Source organism: Alligator sinensis, unplaced genomic scaffold (assembly GCF_000455745.1).
Source record: "Alligator sinensis unplaced genomic scaffold, ASM45574v1 scaffold1010_1, whole genome shotgun sequence".
Taxonomy (NCBI): domain Eukaryota; kingdom Metazoa; phylum Chordata; order Crocodylia; family Alligatoridae; genus Alligator; species Alligator sinensis.
In genome coordinates this window covers 715,811-738,005 of record NW_005842624.1, presented here as the reverse complement: position 1 = coordinate 738,005, position 22,195 = coordinate 715,811, and the positions used below count along the sequence as shown (strand labels likewise).

Here is a 22,195-nt window from a genome sequence, read left to right as displayed (position 1 = left end):
AAAGAGTGGGGCAACTACTTCATTCTGTGTATGGGGAATGTTTAAGCTATTCCACAGAACTGAGTATGTTCTGAAGCCTTGTTTTAAATTCAGAATTACTTTATACACTGGGGAGAAAATGTAGCCCAAAAATTATTTGGCATCATGGTTTAAAAATTTATTTTTCAAAACAGAATCATGATGTTCACCCTTTCAAACTGGCTTAAAACATATGGAAAGGACAGATCCACGTGGCAATGTTTTCATGAAATAGTGTGAAATTCAAATGGCAAAAACTGAAGGAAGTGGTGCCTCGTAGAACTCCTAGGCCGTGTCCAGATATTGTTACCTCTCAGCTCTGTCTTCTTGAGGAACCCTTGTACAGTACGCAGCCTGTTTGACTCACAAAGGACTCACCCCCTCCCCACCTCCGCCTGAACAAGAACTGATTAGAGGAAGGACTTACAAAAGACAATGAAGATGCAGTGGGAGACCCATCTAAAACCCTCCAATCAAGGGTGATAAGAGTAAAGCAACTCCCCTGGTCTCATTTGCATCCAAGATGGAACCACATGACAACTCATTTAAATGGCAGCTGGGACAGGAATGCACCTTCATTTGCATTCGGGATGAAGAACAGAGAGTCCAAGGCAAGGACAGCACTGAATTCTGGGACCAGAGAAGCAGGGGAGCACTGTATGATGGGGGATCCCTGCTCCAAATGCTAATCAACCCATGTCTACACACATCCAGCTCAGCAGTTATTAGACCAATTCTAGTAATAACTCCTTTATTGGTACTCAAAACACTGAATCTGCCTGTCTGTATTGTGCACTCCCTCAGAGTAATGCCACCCATAGTCAGGAGTGATCAGTTCCTATTATCCAGCACATGAGCCATTGTGTACCCACAAACAAACCTAGTGTTCTCCCTTGAGCCATTGTTAGTTCTCTACAAAAACCCCTACCCAAGCTCAAGTTTCTGTTCTGGGGCTTGGATCCAAAAGCTGCACCACTTCCCCTCCTTTTCTGCCTGCAATCCCTCCAGTAATCGTGCTCAGAACTCTGCCTGTCTGCAAGCTCCAGACTAGACTTCCCCAAATACCTAACTGAAACTATGTAATACTGTAACTCTTTTATTTGTCTCTTCTGTATGGCTATTAATACTGGTATCATCATAAGTTCATATACCTGGCACTAAATAATTTTTATGGTCAAGCTGGTTGCTATACTCTCTCTCTGAACCTCACATACTCTTCCTTCCCCTTGACTGCCCCATTTCCTCTGCAGCAATGCTTCTTTTACCTATGCCAAAGATCTCTGTAATGCCCAAAACCACAGTGGGGTCTGCTTATCAAGGGAGTTACTACTAGGACCATTGTGACAAGAGTTTGGGGATGTACTGAGTTTTGAATGAGGGTGTCAGCCTGTTAATGCTGATTGACCCGGCCTGGCTCAGACATACTCTGTTCCTGAACTGAGTTCAGGGCACATGAGGGTGTCAGCCTATCAATGCTGAATAGTCCAGTCTGACTTAGATGCGCTCTATTAAACCTGTGTGGTTGTGTCTGACTGCATTTTATTGTTGCCCTGATGAACTGAGTTCACGACATATGAGGGTGTTAGCCTGTCAGTGCTAAATAACCCGGCCTGGCTCAAGCGTGTCCTGTTAATCTGCATGTGTACATGCATATGTGTTTGACTGATTCGGTGGTTGGAGAAACCTAGCCCCATTGAAACTGAGTCCTGCAAGATAGCTCCACTGGGGGGTGAGGACTTGCCGAAGGGAGAGATACAGGTGTTTCTATATGGAGCTGTAACACAAGCAACACAGACAGAATTAGAGACCCCAGAAATGTACCCCTAATAAATGAGCACACCCCAAAGTGATGGGCAAATCTGGTAACAATGTGCATGGACCTTTGGTTCCTCAGGGACAACTAGTCATGGCACATCTTGTACCGCTGCTAGTTGTCCCCGTGGAATGCCCGTGCCATGTGCGCTCTAGGGTGTGGCAAGTTACTCTGTGTGGGGTAGGGAAGGCTGGGGATAGCACTGGGTTGGCCCCAGCAGCCTCCTGGGGGCCTCCCATGGTTGCAGCAGTGGTGATACTGCTGCATGGAGCCTGGCTGGCAGTGGAGTGTGGCTTCGGTTGGCCAGGCTCCGGCTTTTGGCAGCGCATGTTACTGCCACATGTGCCACTCCACTTTTTTTCCCCTGCGGGTTTTTTGTTTTACTTCTGGATACCCAGGGGTAAAAAAAAAAACCCTCTGTGCTGCTCCCTTGCACCTCAGAGAACAACTGAATGTGTGGCATGTGGTGCTGTAGATGTGCCTGCGGCATGATATACCACATGGCTGCGCTCGTCTGGACATGGCCCTAAAAGCTGTTACCTGATAGCTTGTTTAAAATGTGGGCTGGAAGTGGGGTAAGGTGAAGATGAGATTCCTAACACAGTAAGTTCGCTGCATTTTGAGAGGCACCATTATCTGCTTATATGAAGAATTTGAGTTCCAAACCACTCTCTCCATCTATATTGTGAAATTTAAAAGGCAAGGACTGATCATCTTTTCTGGCTCAGTGCTTTTTTTTCCTCAATACACAGTGACATTTCCTGCTTTTATAAATCAATACACAGTCTACCAAATGCATGTCAGATATTTTAAGAAGTTACTCTTTGTCAACAGCACATCCATTTCTTTTAATAAAGCACTATGAGTCATACCTTTTTGCATTTGTAGCAAACATAATAAGCATATCTGTTCATGGCAAAGCCAGCCGGGTCATTATAAAATCTAACACCAGGTGTTGTGATGGCCTCGCTCTTGTGCAATCCTTCATATTCCAACCTCATTAGAGCTTTCCTCCTTACATCTTCATAGAGTTCTTTGATTGGATCAAGCAAGTCCTTTAATACTATATGATTAATTTTGTTCTGAAATAAAAAGTAATCAATAAAACACTTGGTCTCTCATCTCATCTCTTCATTATAATAATCACAGTATCTGTATTACAGGAAAGTACAAAGGCCCCAGTCAGACTTTGAGTCACTGAGTGGTGTACAAAAATAGAAAAGAACATGGAACAGATACTTCAGGAAAGGGGAGCTCTAGTAGCTACTATACTTGTTCAACTAACTTTTCAGCTCCCATTTCTCTCTCACTAAGGTTATGACTTCGCAGAACATCAAAGCAAAGAGACTTCAAGCACTTCTTTTCTTCATTTCTGTTTTTTTCTGGTACTGAAAGGCTAAAAGTCTTCTAGTCTTCTTATGAAGACTACCCCAGGGATAGATAATTTAAGCTAAGGTGAAAGAAATGTAGCTTTTAGAGGTTTGAAGACTCCGTTCTTACAATGACTATCTTCTGCCTAACTCTTGGGTTATTACCAGGGATCCTGGTTTTCTCTGTTTAAAAATTGTAAATTCCCTGATTAAAAAAAATGGTAAATTCTCTGATTAATAAACCCCAAATCCTCGTTTTTCCATGGTACAACCCAGGATGAGGCTGGGAGTGCTGCCCAGTTGGGGCGCTGCATAGGCTTGGGGCCCAGACCCAGTGCAGCTTCAGGGCCCAGGCCGGAGCAGAATGGAGTCACAGGAGGCTTGTCCGGGAGGGAGGGATTGGCTCCCCATTGCTGAGTGCACTGAGGGGAGGAGCATGGGGGAGCACGTGCCTCCCAAATTTGTGCGTGGGGCAAGGCTGAGCTGACCACTGCGGGTTCGGGGCTCCCCATCCCTGCCCAACTCCCTCCCTCTCTCACTATGGGGACCTCTTCCCCCACTCAACCCTCCCACTGGACTTACCTACAGGAGCTGCTTTCCAGGATGTATGGTGGCCATGTGCACGTGTATATGTACACATGCACATGGCGCCCCGTCTGACCATCTCTCCTACTCCCTCCAGCCCCTTGCACGTTGGAACTCTGCCAGTCTACAAGGGTAAACCCAGCATTTCCTGTGTTTTCTCCTTTAAAGGAGAAAATCCAGTTTTTTCTCCTTAACATGAGAAAATCTGGGTTTTACCACATTTTCCCATCATGAATGGAAAACCCAGATCCCTGGTTATTACAAGCTGATGGAGCTTAAGATACATAGGTAAGTGAAAGGACTTCTGCGCTGCTTTCAGTTTTCAAGGAAAACTATGTTTGTAGGTACAGCATGCAAGAAAAGTAAAACATTCGTAACACTTTCCACTATGTGCAAAACAGAACAATCTAATATAATTAAGGAAAGCCATCTCTGTCATCTACACAGCAAATACAGAACCTGCTTACCTTGCAAATAGGACAAGACATAAACCCAAAAGTTATCCTTGGCCCAAGCCATCTGTTTTCTAGTACTCGCTGACAGCATTGCAAGTGGAATACATGACTGCAGTCCAGCTTTAAGAGAAAAGGAAGATGTATATGATAAGTAGTACTGTAAATGCAAGTTACAATAATTAGGTAATGAGACACCATTATATTTGAGTTTTTGCTTAAATAACAATAGATGACACTGCAAATTCACTTATTAGCATCGTAACAGAAAGAAACAATAATGAAAATAAAGACTATTAAACAGTAACTAAAACAGAAACTTTTGCATGATACTAACAAGTGGACATATGAAATCACCAAGAGTGACCATGGTTAGTTAGTTAGTACACTAACTTCTGTAAAATTATCAGACAGACATATACCCTTTAAAGATATATGCAAACGCATTTCAAGGAATATGCTGTATTTTGCAGGTAAGAAAATGGGAATAACTTCAATACTAACTGCATGAAGCCATGATAAAGTGGTACAGAAATAAAGAGGTGGCGATTTGAAACTTTTAAGAATGTTTCTGAGTTGGCTTTTCAGTTACAAGGGCTCAAAATAAAGCAAATGTCAACCCTACCTGCATTCTCAAGTAATATAGAGCAGTGCTGTTCAACCCAAAGAAAGCATTAAGTAACTTGTGCACTAATACAATCCTACAAATTATATTTTACATTTTTTAAAAACTTAATACTGCCGCAACAGATTAGCATTTTAAGTAAGAAAGGCAAACCTGGATTGCTGGTGCTGCTGAAAGTGCTTCAGTAAAACAGATCATGCACATATCATCAGCATCTTGTTTCAGACTTGTAGCATTCTTATCACAGCCATGCAGGCAAGGCAAACAGTGTTCTTCATTCTTAACACCTCCACATGGATGACCACAAGGATGTGTCTTGCTACAAGCTATCTTGGCATACTCCTGTCAAAGAGGAATTATATAATCAATCCTTTTCCTAAACACAATTATTTTTTTTAGCGCAGTCGTGACCGACTTTTTTGGCAGGTCTGCCACAAACCATCCCTGCACCCTCCCTAAGTGCCACCCTGATCCACTTCCCCTGCTCGATCTGCTGCTTTGCATCTGCTTGGTATTCTTTATCCAATCTTCGCCTCTGCTTTTTGCTTCTTTTCCTGTGCTCTCTACCACATCTTCTACTTTGCTTTTTGCTGCCTGTCTTATCTGCTACTGTGCTGCTTGTCCCTTTCTTGATCTGGTGTGTGCCACAGCTGCCCATGCCACAAGTTGGCCACCCCTGCTCTAGATCTCTTGTGTTGCTTCTTGTGGGATCTTTACTTTATTGCAATCATAACTAAGGGGTAGGCAATTTTTGTTACTGTTCTCTAATATATTCCCAACTGCACTGGTGCGATCTCTCAAGTTGCATGACCTTGAAATGAAACCAAATATTTTAATTTGCTTTTACTGTGCATTTCCTGAAGTGGGGAGTCAAAATGAAAAAAGGATTCTGATCAAAGAATTATAGGACTGAGGTGGGATTTGATAAGAGTCTTCAAATATTTGAAGGTGATTATAGAGAGGATGAAGACAGGTTTTTTGCTGTGGCTGTAGGGAACAGGATTAGGAACAATGGACTGAAGCTGCAAGAGAAGAAGTTTGGGCTGGAGATCAGAAGGAACTTTCTGACTATAAGGGTAGTCAAGTATTGGGACAGGCTGCCTAGAAAAATTGTGGCATGTCCGCCCTAGAAATTTTCAGGAGCAGGTTGGACAGATACTTGACTGGGATGGTTTAGTCAAAGATGCTCCTGCCTTCAGCAGCAGACTGGACCAAATGACCTTGTGAGGTCCCTTCCAACCCTACTTCCTTATGATCCTATGAGCTTTTTATACAATAATCCAGAAAATGGAGAAAATTATTAAATACAGCTGAAGAGACTTTATCATCAACTTACCCACGTTTCTGTCTAAAATCTTAGGGGTTTTTTTTACCGGTAAAACTTAACTTTGAAATAGTTTAAAGAATTTAAAAAGTATATTCTTTCTGTCTCTGTATTTTGCACTTGTATTAAAACTTTTGTATAATCAGATTCACTGTTTTATCCTTGGTATTTATCCGTTAGAAACATCTGCAAATGTTAAAGTCTTTTGAAAAAGACTTGCTGACTGCACATTTATCCGAGATATACAATTACCCCCAAATAAAAAGACACTGCATCAGCTTGCTGTTAATCAGCACAGCTACATCTTGAAACCAGAAGTGGTGAGAAGGCACTAAGTGGCATGTAGCCCATTCTACTCCTTGTACCCTCAGTACAGGGTACAAGAACATACCAAGCACAAGTGTGCCCTAATTGGTTATTGTTCAAAAGACTCAAATCTCAAGTGAATCATAATCAGACTATGTACAGAAACAAGCCCTCAATGGAAAACTAATCTAACCAAAATTTCAAAAATACTAGACTTCCCATGGTCTGTAAACATTTAATGCTATAACAGTCAAACTGGAACTCAGAAGTGAGATTTTCTTACAAATATTACTAACACATGTTCTCAGCAGCTACCGATGTAAACTGGTTAACTAACATTTCATTTGAGAACTGATGCTTTTAGTCTAGAGAACTAAACACTTAGGAACTGGATGCTCAATCCTATAAACTCTTTGCCTATATTATTCAGTCTTACTCATATGATAGAACTTACTGATTTAAAAGGAACCACTGGTGTAAATAAGGAATCTTCCCAAGAAATGATTCAGACCAGTGGTGCCCAACCTTCTTACTGGATCTTACTCTGGGTCGGCATGTGGGGTTGGTCCATGAGTGTGATACTGAAGAAAAACACCCACATGTGGTCATTCACTGACCCAATTCCACCACATGCCAGCTCTATCCTGTATGCCTGGATCTGGCTGCAGACTGACCCTGTATGCTGGGGCAGGGCCATGTTATCTGGCCCACAGGGCTCTCTTTGGGTCTGGAAATTTGGCAATTAACACAGCCACCACTCTCCTACTGCCAAATTTCTGGACCTGTGGGGAGCCCCATAGGCCAAATGACAGCTCTGCAGACTGGATCTTGGCCACTAGGTGGATGTTGACCACCACAAATTTAGACACCACAGCCTTTGACTTTTACTGTGAATTGCTAGTTGAAGACTAGTGATTCCTAACAGTTCAGTTTCATGACAAAGCTGGTTTTTGGATTTGTATACACACCTGGCAGTCTGCATCAGAACAGACGCTGCCTACTGCTGATAATTCTGTTCCACTTCTACAACCACAGAAACGACATGCTTCAGAGCTGCTGGTTGTAGGTTTGCCTAGGCCCATAAAAAGCAAACAAAAATTCAGAATCCCCCCTAATAAAAAATACACCAACAACAGAACCAACAATCAAATGACATAGCCTGCATAATGTAACTATACAGGGAATTATGAGACTCATGCTTGTGGGCAGCACGTTTCCTGTGAAACCTTCCAAAATGCTGGTGGCCCCTCGGAAATGTAGAAATTAAAACTGCAAGAACAAAGTATGATGTTACCTGCAGTAGAAATGTATGCTCCTGGGATTTTCTTGGAGACATAAGGACAACAAAAGCAAGAGGGAACCTGCTTTTGTAAGTTCAGTGAAGAGAGCATTCCTTTTGGAGGGAGGAAACATGAGTCCCAACCCCTGTTCCCAGAACCTGTCGGTGCATTTTAAATTACAACAGTCACTGGCTGAAAAAGGAAATAACTCTGGGAGCCTGGCTGCCCAGTGGCCCAACTTCAATAGTGGGGATTGATGCAGTCACTACCTAGACTATAGTTACGGCAGTTAAAACACTTATTTGCCTGCATTTACTTGGTATTTCAAGGTGTCATCAACATTCCATCACCAAGGCAATTAAGTAGGGCAGTATCATAAGACAGGATTCAATATTTTGCTTTAAAAAAACCAAAACTGATATAAAGCATTAAATGTAAAGAATAAAAAGGTTCTCCTTTTAGAAGTGCTCTTTTGGAAAATCTTAAAAATTAACAAGTTGAAAAAGAAATGAGCCAAAACATCTGCATTTTACCTGTTTGTTCTCTAAACTCCACCATGGCCTTCATAGTTTTAGAGTCTGCAAGTGCCATTAGCCAGAAAAGTTTGGTCCTACCACAGCCTTCATGAAGATCAACTTTGATAGCTTCTTCCTCTTCTTTGAATACCTGCCCATTTAAGCAAATGGATATTAAACAGTGTTCTTATAAAAAAATGGAGGCAGTAAGCAATTTAAAAAAACACTATTTTTGTTTCATCTACAAGTCTGGATTTTTGTCAAGGATGGCTAGATGACAGACATTTTGTATTGCAAATTTAACAAAATATGGATTCTGGAATTTGTAAGATGAGTGGGATGGTCTGGTCAAACTGTAAAGGAAAGAGGGATAGAAGATTTATATTTAATTAGCAGAGATATGAATAAAGAGAAAAGGAAAATGTCAACAATACTGTAGACTGCAAAAAATGCTGCCAAATGAAATAATTTTGAGGAACAATAAGTTTGCCAAAAACATGGATGAGTTTCTTAATGGATTCGTGCAAATTGTTTGCTCTTCTTCCTTTCTTTGTTATAGAAGGCTCTTTTTAAATTGATCTGACATGTAATATAATAAAAAAAGAACTTTATTGTCTGTGTAGATTTGTAAGCTCCAGTCACAGAAAAAAAAATATATATATATTGGGCTTGTTTATAATACATGTGAAATTAAATGATATATCAGGATATAAAGTATTTATCCTTTGCTTTTGGTGTTACAAAAAATGCCTTTCCATGTTGGCCCTACTCACAATTTGTAGCGTTATAAACTGACAAATCATTGCACACGTTAAGCGTGACAATATGGTCAGTGATAACAGAGAATCCGTGTGCAAAGAGCTTCACATCAAGAAGTAAATATATACCCCCATAGAATAAAGAAGAATTAACTTAAAAAAATTATTTTTAAAATACTTTGTTTTCCAACTGAGCAACTCAAGGATGAAATGAGGCAAAAGATTCAAAATCCAGATTTGAAGTAGTTTCTTTCACCTCTAGTCAACCAGCTAAATTGAAGCAGTCATTTTCAAAGTTGCTGAGCACTTCTACTTCCCCTTTGATGATGGTGAGATATGTATAACATGATTTCTTGACACTCTTAAGTGAATGGAGAGAATAAAAAGGAGTCAAAGATGACCTCAGATTACAAGCCTGAGAAACAAAGAAAGTGATTGTTGCCAAACGTACTGAAGAAAGGAAAAGAAGAGACTACAAAGAGACAAATAAGGAACTCTAGTTTGGCCATATGAAATCTAAATTGGCCATAGAGACTAACTCAGATATACAGGACTGAACTGACTAGGACAGGCCAGCAGGGGGAACTGACCAAATTAACATTAAGATAAAGAAACTCTTAAGATTGATGACAAGTCCAAGGTATATAGTGTAAAGGTTGAAAATCCCCCCATGGGGCCATCCTCTTCAGAGGCAGAAAAAGAAACTGTCAAGAGAGAAGCTGAAACATAAGCTTTTTTAAAACGTTAAATTAAATACATTTCTTGCAAGGCAGAGTCTAGGGAACCATTTATTCTAGGCACTGTACAAATGCAAGTCAGAAGAGAACTATGAAAGAAGAAATACACAAAAGCCAAAAGGAAGAAAGGGAAACTCAGAGAAGGAGTAATCAACAACTGTATCAAACACATGTTCAAGATAACATATGCCAAAAGAAAGAGGAAGGAGTGGGAGGCAACAAGAGAAAGTAGTCAGACTTCAGTGAGCATTGTTTCAATTCAGAGAAGTGACTAGAAGACAGTGCCATAAACACAGGAGAGTCAGAGGAATACAAATTTGTGTGTCAACTTGTAGAAACCTAATTCAAAGAATTTAAGGAAGGACACTGTGACCATAGCTAAAGACAAGTAAGACCAGAGTATTTTTGGTGGGTGTATGTACGGGGATGCTGCTATATACATAACATAATACACTTGTATCTGAAGAAAAGAAGCTTGCAGGAATGTGATGACAGAGGAAGTGGTCACAAAACAGGACAGGATAAGAGAAAGATGGAAATGAAAAAAATGGAAAGGGTAGAAAGAGGGAAAGGTGGAGGGATTTTTAGGAGGACTGCGTTTAAGAGAATCACTCAAGAAAAGGGAAGAGCTGCAAGGGAAAAAGGGTGAGGAAATGAAAGAGGGCTATATATTAAGTCTTCAGCGATAAAAAAGGGCAGGGAGTAGACAGGGCTTGAAGACTGCATCAGTGAGAACACACAATGAATGGGGTTCGTGAGCGCGGACCTCCCACGAGACCAGTGGTAAATACGGCAAATTTCCAAGACAGCAAAAGGACAATTTTTTAATTAACATGTCTACGTGGCCCTTGGATTTCTTCTTGGAAATTAAATGAAGTTAGAATAGGAAAGGAGGGAGCAGATAAGAGCCAGGGTTAGAGTTTACTGGCTGGTATTACCATGCTGTTCATAAGAACACTTTACAAGGCCAAGAAAAATCAAGTAAAACTGAGTGCAAAATTAAATGCAAATTTATTAATTCATTTTTGGAGGTATATAGAAAAAAAGAATATGTACAACTGTTGATTACTACACTTATGGGATTGATCAATAGGGGAAAACTGACATCTACTGAATGACATCTACCGAAATGCACATCCTTAGACGTGGTATATACCTGTCTCTGATGAGTCTTTGTTCGCCGATGGAGATGAAGAAATCTGTCACAGTCTGTACACAAATTTCCACAGATATTACACAAAATGATTGCAGCAGTTTCACCATCATCATGGTTATCACACATTGGCTAAAAAACAAAGAAATATAAAGGGAATTATTATACTATAATTTTCTGTTTCTGTCAATACCCCTGCACTCTGTCTCCCTGAAAGGAAGACAGAAAACTTCTGAACAACAACTAAGAATTTGTTTTAGACTATTAACTGTTAGCTTTGGAATAACCAATAAATAAAAAGTCGTGCCTGGCAACAAATTTATGAACAAAAAGTAGTGCTACAGCCAGCAGCTTTGCTTTGTTTAATAACAATTAGCTCATTCTCCAATGAAATTGGGAAAGTAATTTCCAACAGATCGTGAGTCAAAAATCTCTGTATCATTACCTGACAATTTACTTTATTTTGGTAATAACTTGATAAAAAACTTACAGGTATTGTTGCTGAGATGTGTCAAACTGGCAAAAATATCTACCCTGAGCTCAAGTGTTATGACATGCTGCCTGTTCTGTTTAACTACATCATGAAAACCCTGTATAGCCCTTGACAATGTGAACAATTCCTGTGGTAACTAACTCATAGCATTCATTTACTCTACTGGCACAGGGTACCTTTACTTTCCACTGTGAGTGCTACAATAATACATCCCATATGGCTTGCAAGTTGCAAATATTTACGTAGGTATTTTTCACTGATCACTTTGAAAATGGGTTTTTATTATATCCATCACACCTCGGTTCCTGTGATATTGTTCAAGTCACTTATTTCAGAACTCTTCTATTTGGATAAGCTAGTTGGGAGCTGCTTCGACAGCTCAGCTCTCTCTCTGGCTGTCCAGGCTCTGGGCTGATGCACTAATGCTCCAATTAACCTGCCTCCCTGCAGGGACTACTAACTCCCTAATCCCCAGCTGCAAGACTCCATGGAATAGTGCAGACAGCATATTATGTAATTCAATTAACTCTTCTTTTTGGTGAAAACAGGAGAGAAGAGACAGCTATAGTCATATTCCAAGGCAGAAACAGTCCTTTTGTAAGATGGAATAAACACTTCTGGAATGTCTACATTTACAAACATGTGAATACCTTAATTAACTATAAGAAATTTAGGGGAAAAAACCCACTAGAGCAGACCTACCGCAAACATCGCTTATTCCAAAACAAAATTGATATGAAATCTATAGGGGCCCCAGCTATGAGAGCCACTCTAAAGTACCAGTGTCTCACGTATCACCGTCCCCACACATTTGACGAGCTTTAGTTCATGCACCCCCACCACCATTTTTAAGCATGGGAACACTGATACACGAGACACGGGAGGATGCTGGAGTGCAGTAATTACCATGCTCCAGCAGACACGATTAATTGAGTCTGCTCTGACGCACTGTACTTACAGCATTGAAGCAGGCTCTGCACTTGTGTACAGAAGCCCATACTGTTGGACATCTGTTTACTCATTGCAAGCAAGCAATCCTGTTAAAACACAAGCTGTCCTTAAAGTGAAAAACAAGGACAAAACTAGCTTTCTCCAATCTGATTTCAGAGGTTAGGCTAGAAGTCTGGATCTTCCAGTCAATAAACACCTATGTATTTACCAAATTTAACATCTGTTGTTTCCACCTTTTAGTTAGAAAGCCTTTTCTCTTGCTTAGGATTATCATCCATCAAACATATCTGTCCAGATAAATTGAGCCACCAAGAGAGAAAAGTTGTCTTGGCTTATGGGACTCGGAAGACTCACCTTTAATATACAATGCAGCTAAACTTACGTTGTTATAAGACTGGAATCAAGAGTACAAAAGTACAAAAGCAGTTTCTCAGGTCTTGGCATGGCCTTTTTGAGGAGCAGCACATTTCAATCCCTTCTATAATACCAATACACAATATTTTCTTTGCAGTTTGGCCTCTTCATTCTTAAATTTGTTTTAAACTGTTGAGTTTATACCAACTGGGCCTAGTAATTTGCTTCTTTTTAACTTAACAGTTTGTCTGATAGGATTTGAGGGGAAGCACTTCCTAGTCAAGACAGAGGTAAAGAAAATTATATAACCTCTGAGCAACGCCCTGCCCTCCCTTAATTGCCTCTTTCAGTCTTTTGTAGTCCAACAGAACCACTGGCAGATTTCATTGTTCTGGTATATCTAAAAATGTACTTGTTCTTACACCATTTTCTGTAGTCATCTTTGGCTTTGTTACTGCTTGTTTAGAAAGTTTATTAAAAAACCATGTGAAGTCTAAAATATTAGAAAACATATTGCATTCCAAGTATTACCATCTGTTTCTGTTGCCCATCTTTTCCCATCCATCTTCCAGAAGACAGTCTGTCCACATGGTCCTGATCAAGCACACAGAGGGATGCTAAGGCCAACCAGAGCTGTTGAAAGGGAAAGAAGGATTGCAGAAATCATTTAGGAAGAATTAATCCTCCCCCCCCAAACCCAACTATAATAAATGCAATTGTTGTGGATGGGAACAAACAATTTGTGCCTGCAAATGGTATTTCCATTACTTTAGAGTCCAGTCTACATGATAATATGAGATTTCCCCATTTTATCAAATACACCAGTTTAAAAAAAACCCAAAACAAAACAGTCACTGCATTTTTGGGTATAAATCTGAGAACAAACTCATCACTTTTTAGCTTTCCCTGCCTTAAATGTATAAAAGTATCAGTTAACTATACAAGACACAATAGAAAATGAAAGTCAATCACAAAATGTATAGTGGAAAACATGAATGTATATTGGGAAACTAAACAATGGCGTGAATCAACTCGGGTAATAACTCAGCAGGAACAGAGAATATCAATGTATGTTGCTAACAAAAAAAATTTTATAGGAAAAACAACCTACTACTACAACAGGAACTTGCAAAATAGTATGGGCAGGGCTGTCATCGGCCATTTTACAAAAGGCCTGGTTGCTGGTAAAAAGTTGTTTTCTACGACTGACTTGGGTAAGTTAACACTTTAATAGCTCCAACTAAGCACCCCAAGAAACAGAAAAAAAAATCTATCTATCTATCTAGGTACTCTAAGTCTAAGCATTGCTTTGTTCACCTAGATCTTGTATATCACCTTGTATAGCAGGGACTGAGGACAGCAAATACAAGATGAGCTTTGATTCTGAGATGAAAAGAGGCATCTAATGGTGAATCATCTATATAAATTAAATCTCTTATTCTGGAGTATATAACCCCCAGTGTATATGTGGGGGGATGTGGGGGCAGGGTGTGGGTGTGAGGGAAGTTGGGGGGGGTGTGGGGACCTCCCCCCGTCCCACTCCCCCTGTGGCGCAGCAACAGGCAGGGTGCTCAGGGCGCAGGTGCCTGGTGGGACACTGTTCTGGCCAGCGCTGCACATAGCAACAAGGGGCACAGCTTCCACATGGCTGCCTGTATTTGCTGGCGCTCCCTGCCATTCACACGCTGCCCTTGCACAAGGACAGCAGATGCTGCACAGCGTTGTGTAGTGCTGCGCAGGCCCAGCAGGGAAGACACCTGGCTCCAGCACATGGGGTTTCCCTCCATGCTGTGCGAGCGCAGGGGCTGCACAGGAGTAGCAGGGAGTGCTGGCAATACAGGCAGCTGCACAGAGGCTGCGCCCCTCGCTGTGATGTGCAGTGCTGGCTGGAGCCATGCTCTGCACAAGTCATAGTGATATAACGATGAAGGGCCATTCAGTAAACGCTTCACTCAAGATTCAATGTTGCCTAGATACCAGCTACATTTTTAGAGTGCCATGAAAGTCTCCAGGGAACTGTGAAAACATCGGTTAAAGGGGCTCTGGTCTGGTCCTCCAAGTTGGGGGTAGTGCAGGGGGTTGGTAGCTCACCCATGTAAAAAATTTCAAATACAGTCTACAAGAGAAGAAACCAGATGGAAACAATGGTCTGAAAGCTTATGAAGTTGAAACAGGCAATGATGCATAAACCATAAAGTGAAGAAAATGATGATTATGACAAAAGGTTATTAAAAAAATCAAATTGATCTTCCACAGTGAAGCGCAGGTTCAGCTAGTTTATCCAGCAACTCCCTAACAGAACTAGCGAACTTAGCATTCACCAGGAAAGAAGTTTGATGTTAGGATCTAATCTAAGTCCTGAGTGAAGAAAGAAATTGAGGGCATTAATTGGCCTCTTTTCCATGATAGTAGTCAAGGTCCTAGTGCCTTCCACAGGGCAGAGAACAGAAGAGAAAGGTGCTGAAACAGAAAATATATTTAAGGTGGACAAGTTCTTATTGGCAGAATACTTGTAGCTATTGGAGGTGAAGGCAAATACAGATAGCTCTTGGCTTGGCTGCCCCAGGGACTCTGTTACTGAATGGAGTCTAGAAATATAGAAGTGGATGATCTGTGAGTAAAACCAGTAAAAAAAATGATAGTTTGGAGAGCTGAGACCTAGAGGGACTCAACTTCCTTTCTGGAGACATTCTCAAAAATCAAGTTTTAAAATAAATTAGTTTATCTGAAAGTAGAATCATTTTAAGGGAGGAACAATGAAACAGCATAATTTTTGTTTTTCACTCTTTGGGAGATGTTCAGAGTTGCACTCAAATTCTTCAGATATGTTTGTAATGCAGAAAATTCCACCATGTTGATAATCCTTAATTAAAGAAAATGAGAATTACCTAAAATGGACTGAGATTTCCTTGAGTAGTTAGCATACCTCAAACCATGCATCTCAAGCAAAACTAGGGTAGTGCTGAATTTAGTGATGGTAAATTCCATTTTCTGTCTAAAGTATTTCCTACTGAGATGACGTAGGAACCAAACACTGTGCTAAAATATGGGAATCCTATTTGATAAGAGATTGCTGCAATTGTATGTTTGCAATAAGCTGATGTGAGTCTGAACATATGGTTCTTACTCTGGTTGTTGCAATGCATCGCACTGGCAATCTGTATTCTTCTTCCATTTTGGTCAGAGCAATGATGGTTTCAGCAATAGCATTCTTTGTTACCCGGGACCAAGCTTCAGAGAGGTGACCCTGTTAAAAAAAAGACTATATAGTTTATCCAGCTCAATTTGTTAAGAACATAAGAACCATCATGGGTTAGACCAATGGTCCATCTGGCCAGTATCCTGTCTCCAACAATGGATGAAGTGGATGCTATAGAGGGAGAGTACTGAACTGGCTATTCTCTGGAATGATCTGTCTCCTAGTCATTATCCTCATTACCCTCTCTGACATCTACCATCATAGGTTTAGAGATGTCAAAGGAAACACGTTCAACCATTCTGTTCAACAGCTATTAATTGAGCTATAAACCATGAATTTGTTTAGTCCCTTTTTGAACATGGCTATGCTATTTGCCTCTACCATCTTCCATAACAATGGATTACGCAAGTTAACTACATGTTGCTATCATTTGCCCCACTAAAAATATCAAATAGAAATGAAACTTCAATTGCAGGGACTCAAAGGAATGTTAAGAATAAATGGAATTTAAGTACAATGCTCATCAGTAAAATCAACCTGTTCCAGCATACACTATTTGATAATGGTTATTTCCTTCTCTAGGCTTAGAAGAAAAAACATTTATTTCTCAAATACGCAATAATTACTGGCAAATGCCAAATTATCTACTATGTGTATGGACTCTTGGGATACTTTGCTACAGAATTAAGAATCCTTTTTGGTGAGGAATCAGCAGAATCCTCCACCTTAAAGCACCCAGGTACTCTACACAATGAATAGCAAAGGGCAGGTATTAAGGAAGGGATACTCAGAAACCATCTGTGTGGGAAGCCCAAAAATACAGCCAGAGATAAAATGCAGGAAAGAATACAGAGCTTCGGTTGTCACCCTGAGCTGACTGACCAGTGTTAGATGCCTGCATTTTTGGCTAAGGTACTTTCCTTTGCAATCTCCTAGAATTATTTGCTTAAGTTTCTAAAGAAAGCCATTCTCCTCTTCAAAGAAAGCAAATTGCACCATTCCATATTAGTCAATGGTTTAATAGTAAGAACAATCTTCTGGGATGCGGGGGACCTGGATAAATCCTTGAAACCAAGCAGGGATTTGAAACCACACCTCCATGTACCAAGGAAATGCCTTATATACTAGTCTGTTAGGTTTTTGGGGATTTGTTCCTCTCAACTTCACTTGTTGAAGCTGTTCTGCTTAGAATACATTATGTATTAGGAAAACAAACAGAAACTACCAATAGCCCAGCAGTTAGGGCTTTACCTGAGAAGTGGAATAAAAGCCCTCTTTGAGTACTTTATTGATATAAAGGGGAACTGCCCCCAACAGGAAGATTGAGCCAGTCACCCTGAAGTACCTTTTGTCCTCAAGGCTAGTAGGGCCGCGCAAAACTTTGATAGTCAATTCGATTCGGAGGAGATTCGGTCAGATTTGGTGGCTGAATCTCCAAGTTGAATCGGGAGACCAATTACAAGCTCCAAATTGACTCAGAAGTCTCCAAACTGATTCAGAAAAGATTCAGCCATTTTTCGAGATTCAGTCATAGACTAAACAGGCAGCAGTTCTCAAGGATGCTGGACACAGCTGCCTCCAGCTGGTAAGTCTGTTGTGATTGGGTGGGGGGCAGGGGCAGAAAAACGCTCCCACAGCAAGAGAGCAATTGGGGCTGGGACAAGCTGCCCAGCTGGGGCGGGGTGTGGGCAGAGCCATCCCTAGGGATGTGCAGGGCTTCCACCAGTACTCTTATTTCAAAAACAACCCCCCCCCCCCCAAAAAAAACAAACAAAAAACCCAGCTCCAGCTGCTCACCATGCCCACCTCCTGGGCCCTGCACACCCCTAGGGATGGCTCTGCCTGCAACCCCTGCCCCAGCTGGGCAGCTTGTTCCAGCCCCAATCCCTCCCTCGCTGTGGGAGCATTGATTTGCTCCCCCCCACGCCCTTTCCCTCTGCCCACCACAACAGACTTACCAGCTGAAGACAACCAGCTGTGTCCAGCGTCATTGAGGACTGCTGCCTGTTTAGTTTATGGCCGAATCTCCAAAGCAGCATTGAATCTTCCGATTCAGCCGACTCAAATCAGGACAGTTATTTGACTTGAATCACTGTCCCTCCGAATCGGTCGAATCTGAATCCAAAGCAAATACTTGCCGCTTTGCACAGGCCTAATGGTTACGGCATTTGCCTGGGATATGAGTGAGATTTTCAAACTCCTGCTCTAGAGTAGGTATTTTGACCTAGGTCTCCTGTACCCCAGGTGAGTGTCCCAAGTGTGAGGCAAAACTGGGTGATGGGCCATGGCACACAGATTAGAGCCACCCTAACCAGCTCTTTTTAGTGAGGTTGGCATCAGGCTAAGTATGCTCAGAATATGCTACAAGATTTTGTCCTGCTAGAGCTATGTGAGGGAGAGCCTAATTTGTAATTCTTGCTGTGAAGATTTGGGGATAGTGCTCCTAATGATTCATTAACTATGAAGGAACAGCCAAGGGCAGAAGCAGGACACATATAACTCTTGTTGATTTTAAGTTCCTGCTCTAAACTGTGGAGGTACCAGTATTTCTCCCTGAAAGCAAGATTTTCTTTCGACTTGGGAAAAAAAAATATAGCGCCTTCATACTAAATAGATTATTTTTCCCTGCTATACATTTCCCCCAAACTCAGCCAGTAAATACTTGGCATAGAAAATTTTGTTCCAAAAATAGTTAAGCTTTGCAGTTATAAACCAGGGGTGTCAAAACACATCAGTGCTCCCAGGTTAGTTCCAGACCACAAGGCTCCCTGGAGTCCAGACCCAGTAACAGCAGAGGGTGCAGGGGCCAATATACCTGCTGCTTGACCCCACTGCGGAAAACGTGTCCCCAGCAGGGCTCCATAGCTGGGAATTTGATGGTAGACCCCAGCCCTGCTCACCCTACACCTGAATTCCCAACCCCTCTGGGGGCCTCTCAAACTGCATCAAAAGGCTCTATGGACTGGATTGGGCCCACAGCTATGTCTGCCATCTCTGTTATAAAGAAAATCAGAATTAAAAATTAGAACTGATAAGAAATCTTGGACCATCTAAATGACTGCAGCACTACCAGCTCCACCTCTGCCAATGTTATTTGAATGTACATTTTCATGTTTGTAATGTGAAACATTCAGAAAGTTAAAATTCAGAGTGAAGGCCATAAAGTGTAGGAAATTTGACTATTTAGCTCTGAACAACTATGACTTTTGCTGAGTGCAAACAGAGTTCTGAGCACTAAACATTCCTTAAAATTAGGTTTCGAGTGTCTAATTTAGTCACTCAGTAAAAGAAAAATACATTAGTGGCTACTTCTGAAAAATGAGTCCAAGTGACTCATCCAACATCATATGGATAGCATGTAGCAAAGACAGAGATAGAACCCAGTTCTTATGGATTCCTATTCAGTGTTTTAACTAAAAAAAAGAGAGACCTTTTCTGAACTCCCTACCCAATTTACAGTTTCAAACTACCAAATGAAGCAAAGCTCCTGTGCGAAAGGGAAAAGAAAAACAAACAGTTCAACAAATCAGAAGCATTTCAATATCAAACACTTAGAGAATGGAAGCTTACTGCTGCCATGTCCTTAATCAGTTTAATAATGATTTCTGATATCTGTGTAGGAGTTGAGCCCTTCATCCACCAATGGCTTTCACCTCGCCGAATATAGCTGTAGACAGATAATAAATAAGACCAATTAAATTAATAAAGGCAATCCACTGGTAGATTCCAAAAATATCCAAAGTGATATTACAAGTGTTCAGTGCCTGTGTTTCAAATCAATATAATACTACTTGATAATGAAACTAGTTTTAAAAGCAATGCACAACTATTTATTTTCAGATTATAAAAGGGAGAGATAAAGAGTGCATCTTACTTTAAATTCTCTGACTTGTCTGTATGTTCAGCTTGACAAAATACAGTTTTTACCAACCTGGAATTGAAAATCATTGGAAGTGTTACTGTAGTAACTCCTTTGCCTGCAGCAGTGCCAGCTGTTCCAGTTATTGTGGTTCCTTTGGCCTTTAGCTGTACAGTGAGTGCTTTGGCAATACATCCCAGGAACATGTCCAAGATGCCCAATTTATTCCAATCTCCTTTTTCTGTTGAGTGAATGATATCACTGATATCTGCTGGTGGCAGGGATTTTACTCCTATGATGCTAGCCAACCGACTAGGGGTCACTTCAGGCAAAACACGGCGTAGTAATGATGTTACCTAACAGAACAACAAGAGCAACACAAAACCAAATGAGAAAGCTGAGATATTCCAAAATAAATTTTTTAGAAAAGCTTTAATTTATGAGTGTTTCAGTATGTTATTTCCATAATTTACTTTCTATGTAAAAATGTACCTCTCAGGAATTTTGTAACATTTGCAGAATCCTTTGAAATGTCATGTAAAGTGCACAATTATGCCTAGGCAGACAAGGTTCTTTGGGTAAATCTGATATCTGTTATTAGACAATTCAAATAGTTGGAAAAATTATTCTTAGCAACCTTTCAGGTATAAATATTCTTCACCAGGCTGAGGAAGTATTTGCAGTTGGTATGTGCTCTTCCTGGATGGAATGAATAGTAAAGAAGACAGAGGCTGGTATGCATGCAAGAAAGCCAGTCAGTGAAGACGTAAATTGACGAGTCAGTGGGTGAGAGACAGGGGGGAGGGGGAAAGCGGGATGAATAGAGCTGGCAAATAGTAGAGAGGTACCTGGGGAGTCAGATGTCAGGCAAGTTATAAAGTGGCAATTATGCTTAGTGTATTTGTTGCAGAGGCTGGGTTGCTTGAGCCTAGGGTCCACATTGGCAATACCACGGTTTTAATGGATTTGGCAGAGTTAGTGGTGGTGGCCAAAACAGACACCTCTGGTCTTGCAGAGACCTCTGTACAGAGGGTCTTGGTACAACTCAGGATGAACCTATTCACTTGGATACTGGTACCCAGTGGCCAATACTGTGCTCCCTCAAACCACCATGTCATCTTGTTGCAGCAGCGAAGAAGCAATTAAGACTTCATTTAAAAAAACAAACTTGCATGTTATTTACCTTCAGATTAGTGAGATTCAGTAATCTACTGGATACTTTGAAAAGGAAGGTGCGATTGACTAAGTACTGTAAAGGTCAGGTGTTGGCTTGAAGGAGCTCTATACAACTTTCCAGGTTGGATGGGGAGGAAGCCAGCAGGGGAAATACACCTTAGTTTGAGATGGGCTAAGTCAAGTATGACAGATGGGCCATATCCGGGCCATGGTGCCGTATATTTGGCCCATGTGTCTCTGACTGACTCGGTCTGGTGTGCAATCTGCACCAGGTACTGCAGGTGCTGTTTGTGGCACAGAGGGCCGGTCAAGGGGTCACACTGTATGCGGTGCCCTGCCAGACCAGCCCTACACACTGGCTGACATACATAGATGGTCTAGCGTACAGGTAAGCAACCTTTTTTGGTCGGAGTGCCGAAAAAACCACAATGTCTATCTTGGAAGGTGCCAGAGTGCCAACATGCTGGAGCCCGGAGCAGCTGTTTGCAGCCTCCTGGCTGCAGCCGGCCCATGGAGCCCCATCTGCTTGCAGCAGGTCTTGCAGCCTCCCAGCCGCCTGCTGAGAGCAGCCTGGGCTCTGCGGCTGGCAGCAGCTGCTTAGAGCCTGGGCTGGCGGTGGTGTGCCGAGCAAAATGGTCTTGCGTGCCATGCTTGGCACACCACCAAGCCACTGTGCAGGGGCTAATCCAGTAGGGTGCTGCATGCAGCACGAACCCTGTGCCAGCCCCCTAGGGAGGCCACAGGTGGTACCTGCAGCACTGGGTCTAGCTTGCGCACTGCTTGCAATGCAAATCCCAGAGCAGACCTGGCATGTGCTGCCCACAGCACAGGGGTTCAGCATGGAGAGCATGCTGCATGTGGTGCCCCACACCAAACTGGCCCTCTGTGCTGTCTCTGGCATGGCTCAATCCAGTCCAGGGGGCCAGATGAGTTTGACGCTCCTGATTTAGGGGTGAAACATTCTAAGCGTGCAGAAAAGATACCTGCCCAGCAAAAAGTAAAAATATACAAAGAATGAGAAAGGAAGACTCCCAGAAAGCTAGCAACAATCTAGGGTACAAATAGGCAGCAACTAGCTGTTCAAATTTTGAAAATGAGTTGGTGAAAAACAGGCATATTAAGAAAACATCTTGGACATTAGAAACTGTTTTCAAGCCATGGACAAAGAGAAAAATCTGAGTTGGATATTATTAGCCAAAAGTCTCTGCATTTGTCAATGGGTGTGTA

The 22,195-nt window shown here is 41.6% G+C and overlaps 1 protein-coding gene across 1 annotated transcript in view; it reads right to left on the bottom strand.

The window, feature by feature from the left end:
- The window catches only part of MYCBP2 (MYC binding protein 2, E3 ubiquitin protein ligase), a 282,082-nt gene that overhangs the window by 6,014 nt on the left and 253,873 nt on the right, over positions 1-22,195 (bottom strand). Inside the window, exons 73-82 of the mRNA XM_025215130.1 lie at positions 19,865-20,148; positions 19,504-19,600; positions 15,862-15,981; positions 13,266-13,367; positions 10,940-11,068; positions 8,307-8,439; positions 7,462-7,565; positions 5,017-5,205; positions 4,254-4,361; positions 2,704-2,913 (exon numbers count right to left, since the gene is read on the bottom strand). Coding sequence (XP_025070915.1) covers positions 2,704-2,913; positions 4,254-4,361; positions 5,017-5,205; positions 7,462-7,565; positions 8,307-8,439; positions 10,940-11,068; positions 13,266-13,367; positions 15,862-15,981; positions 19,504-19,600; positions 19,865-20,148 — 1,476 coding nt within the window. The remainder of the gene's footprint in view (positions 1-2,703; positions 2,914-4,253; positions 4,362-5,016; positions 5,206-7,461; positions 7,566-8,306; positions 8,440-10,939; positions 11,069-13,265; positions 13,368-15,861; positions 15,982-19,503; positions 19,601-19,864; positions 20,149-22,195) is intronic.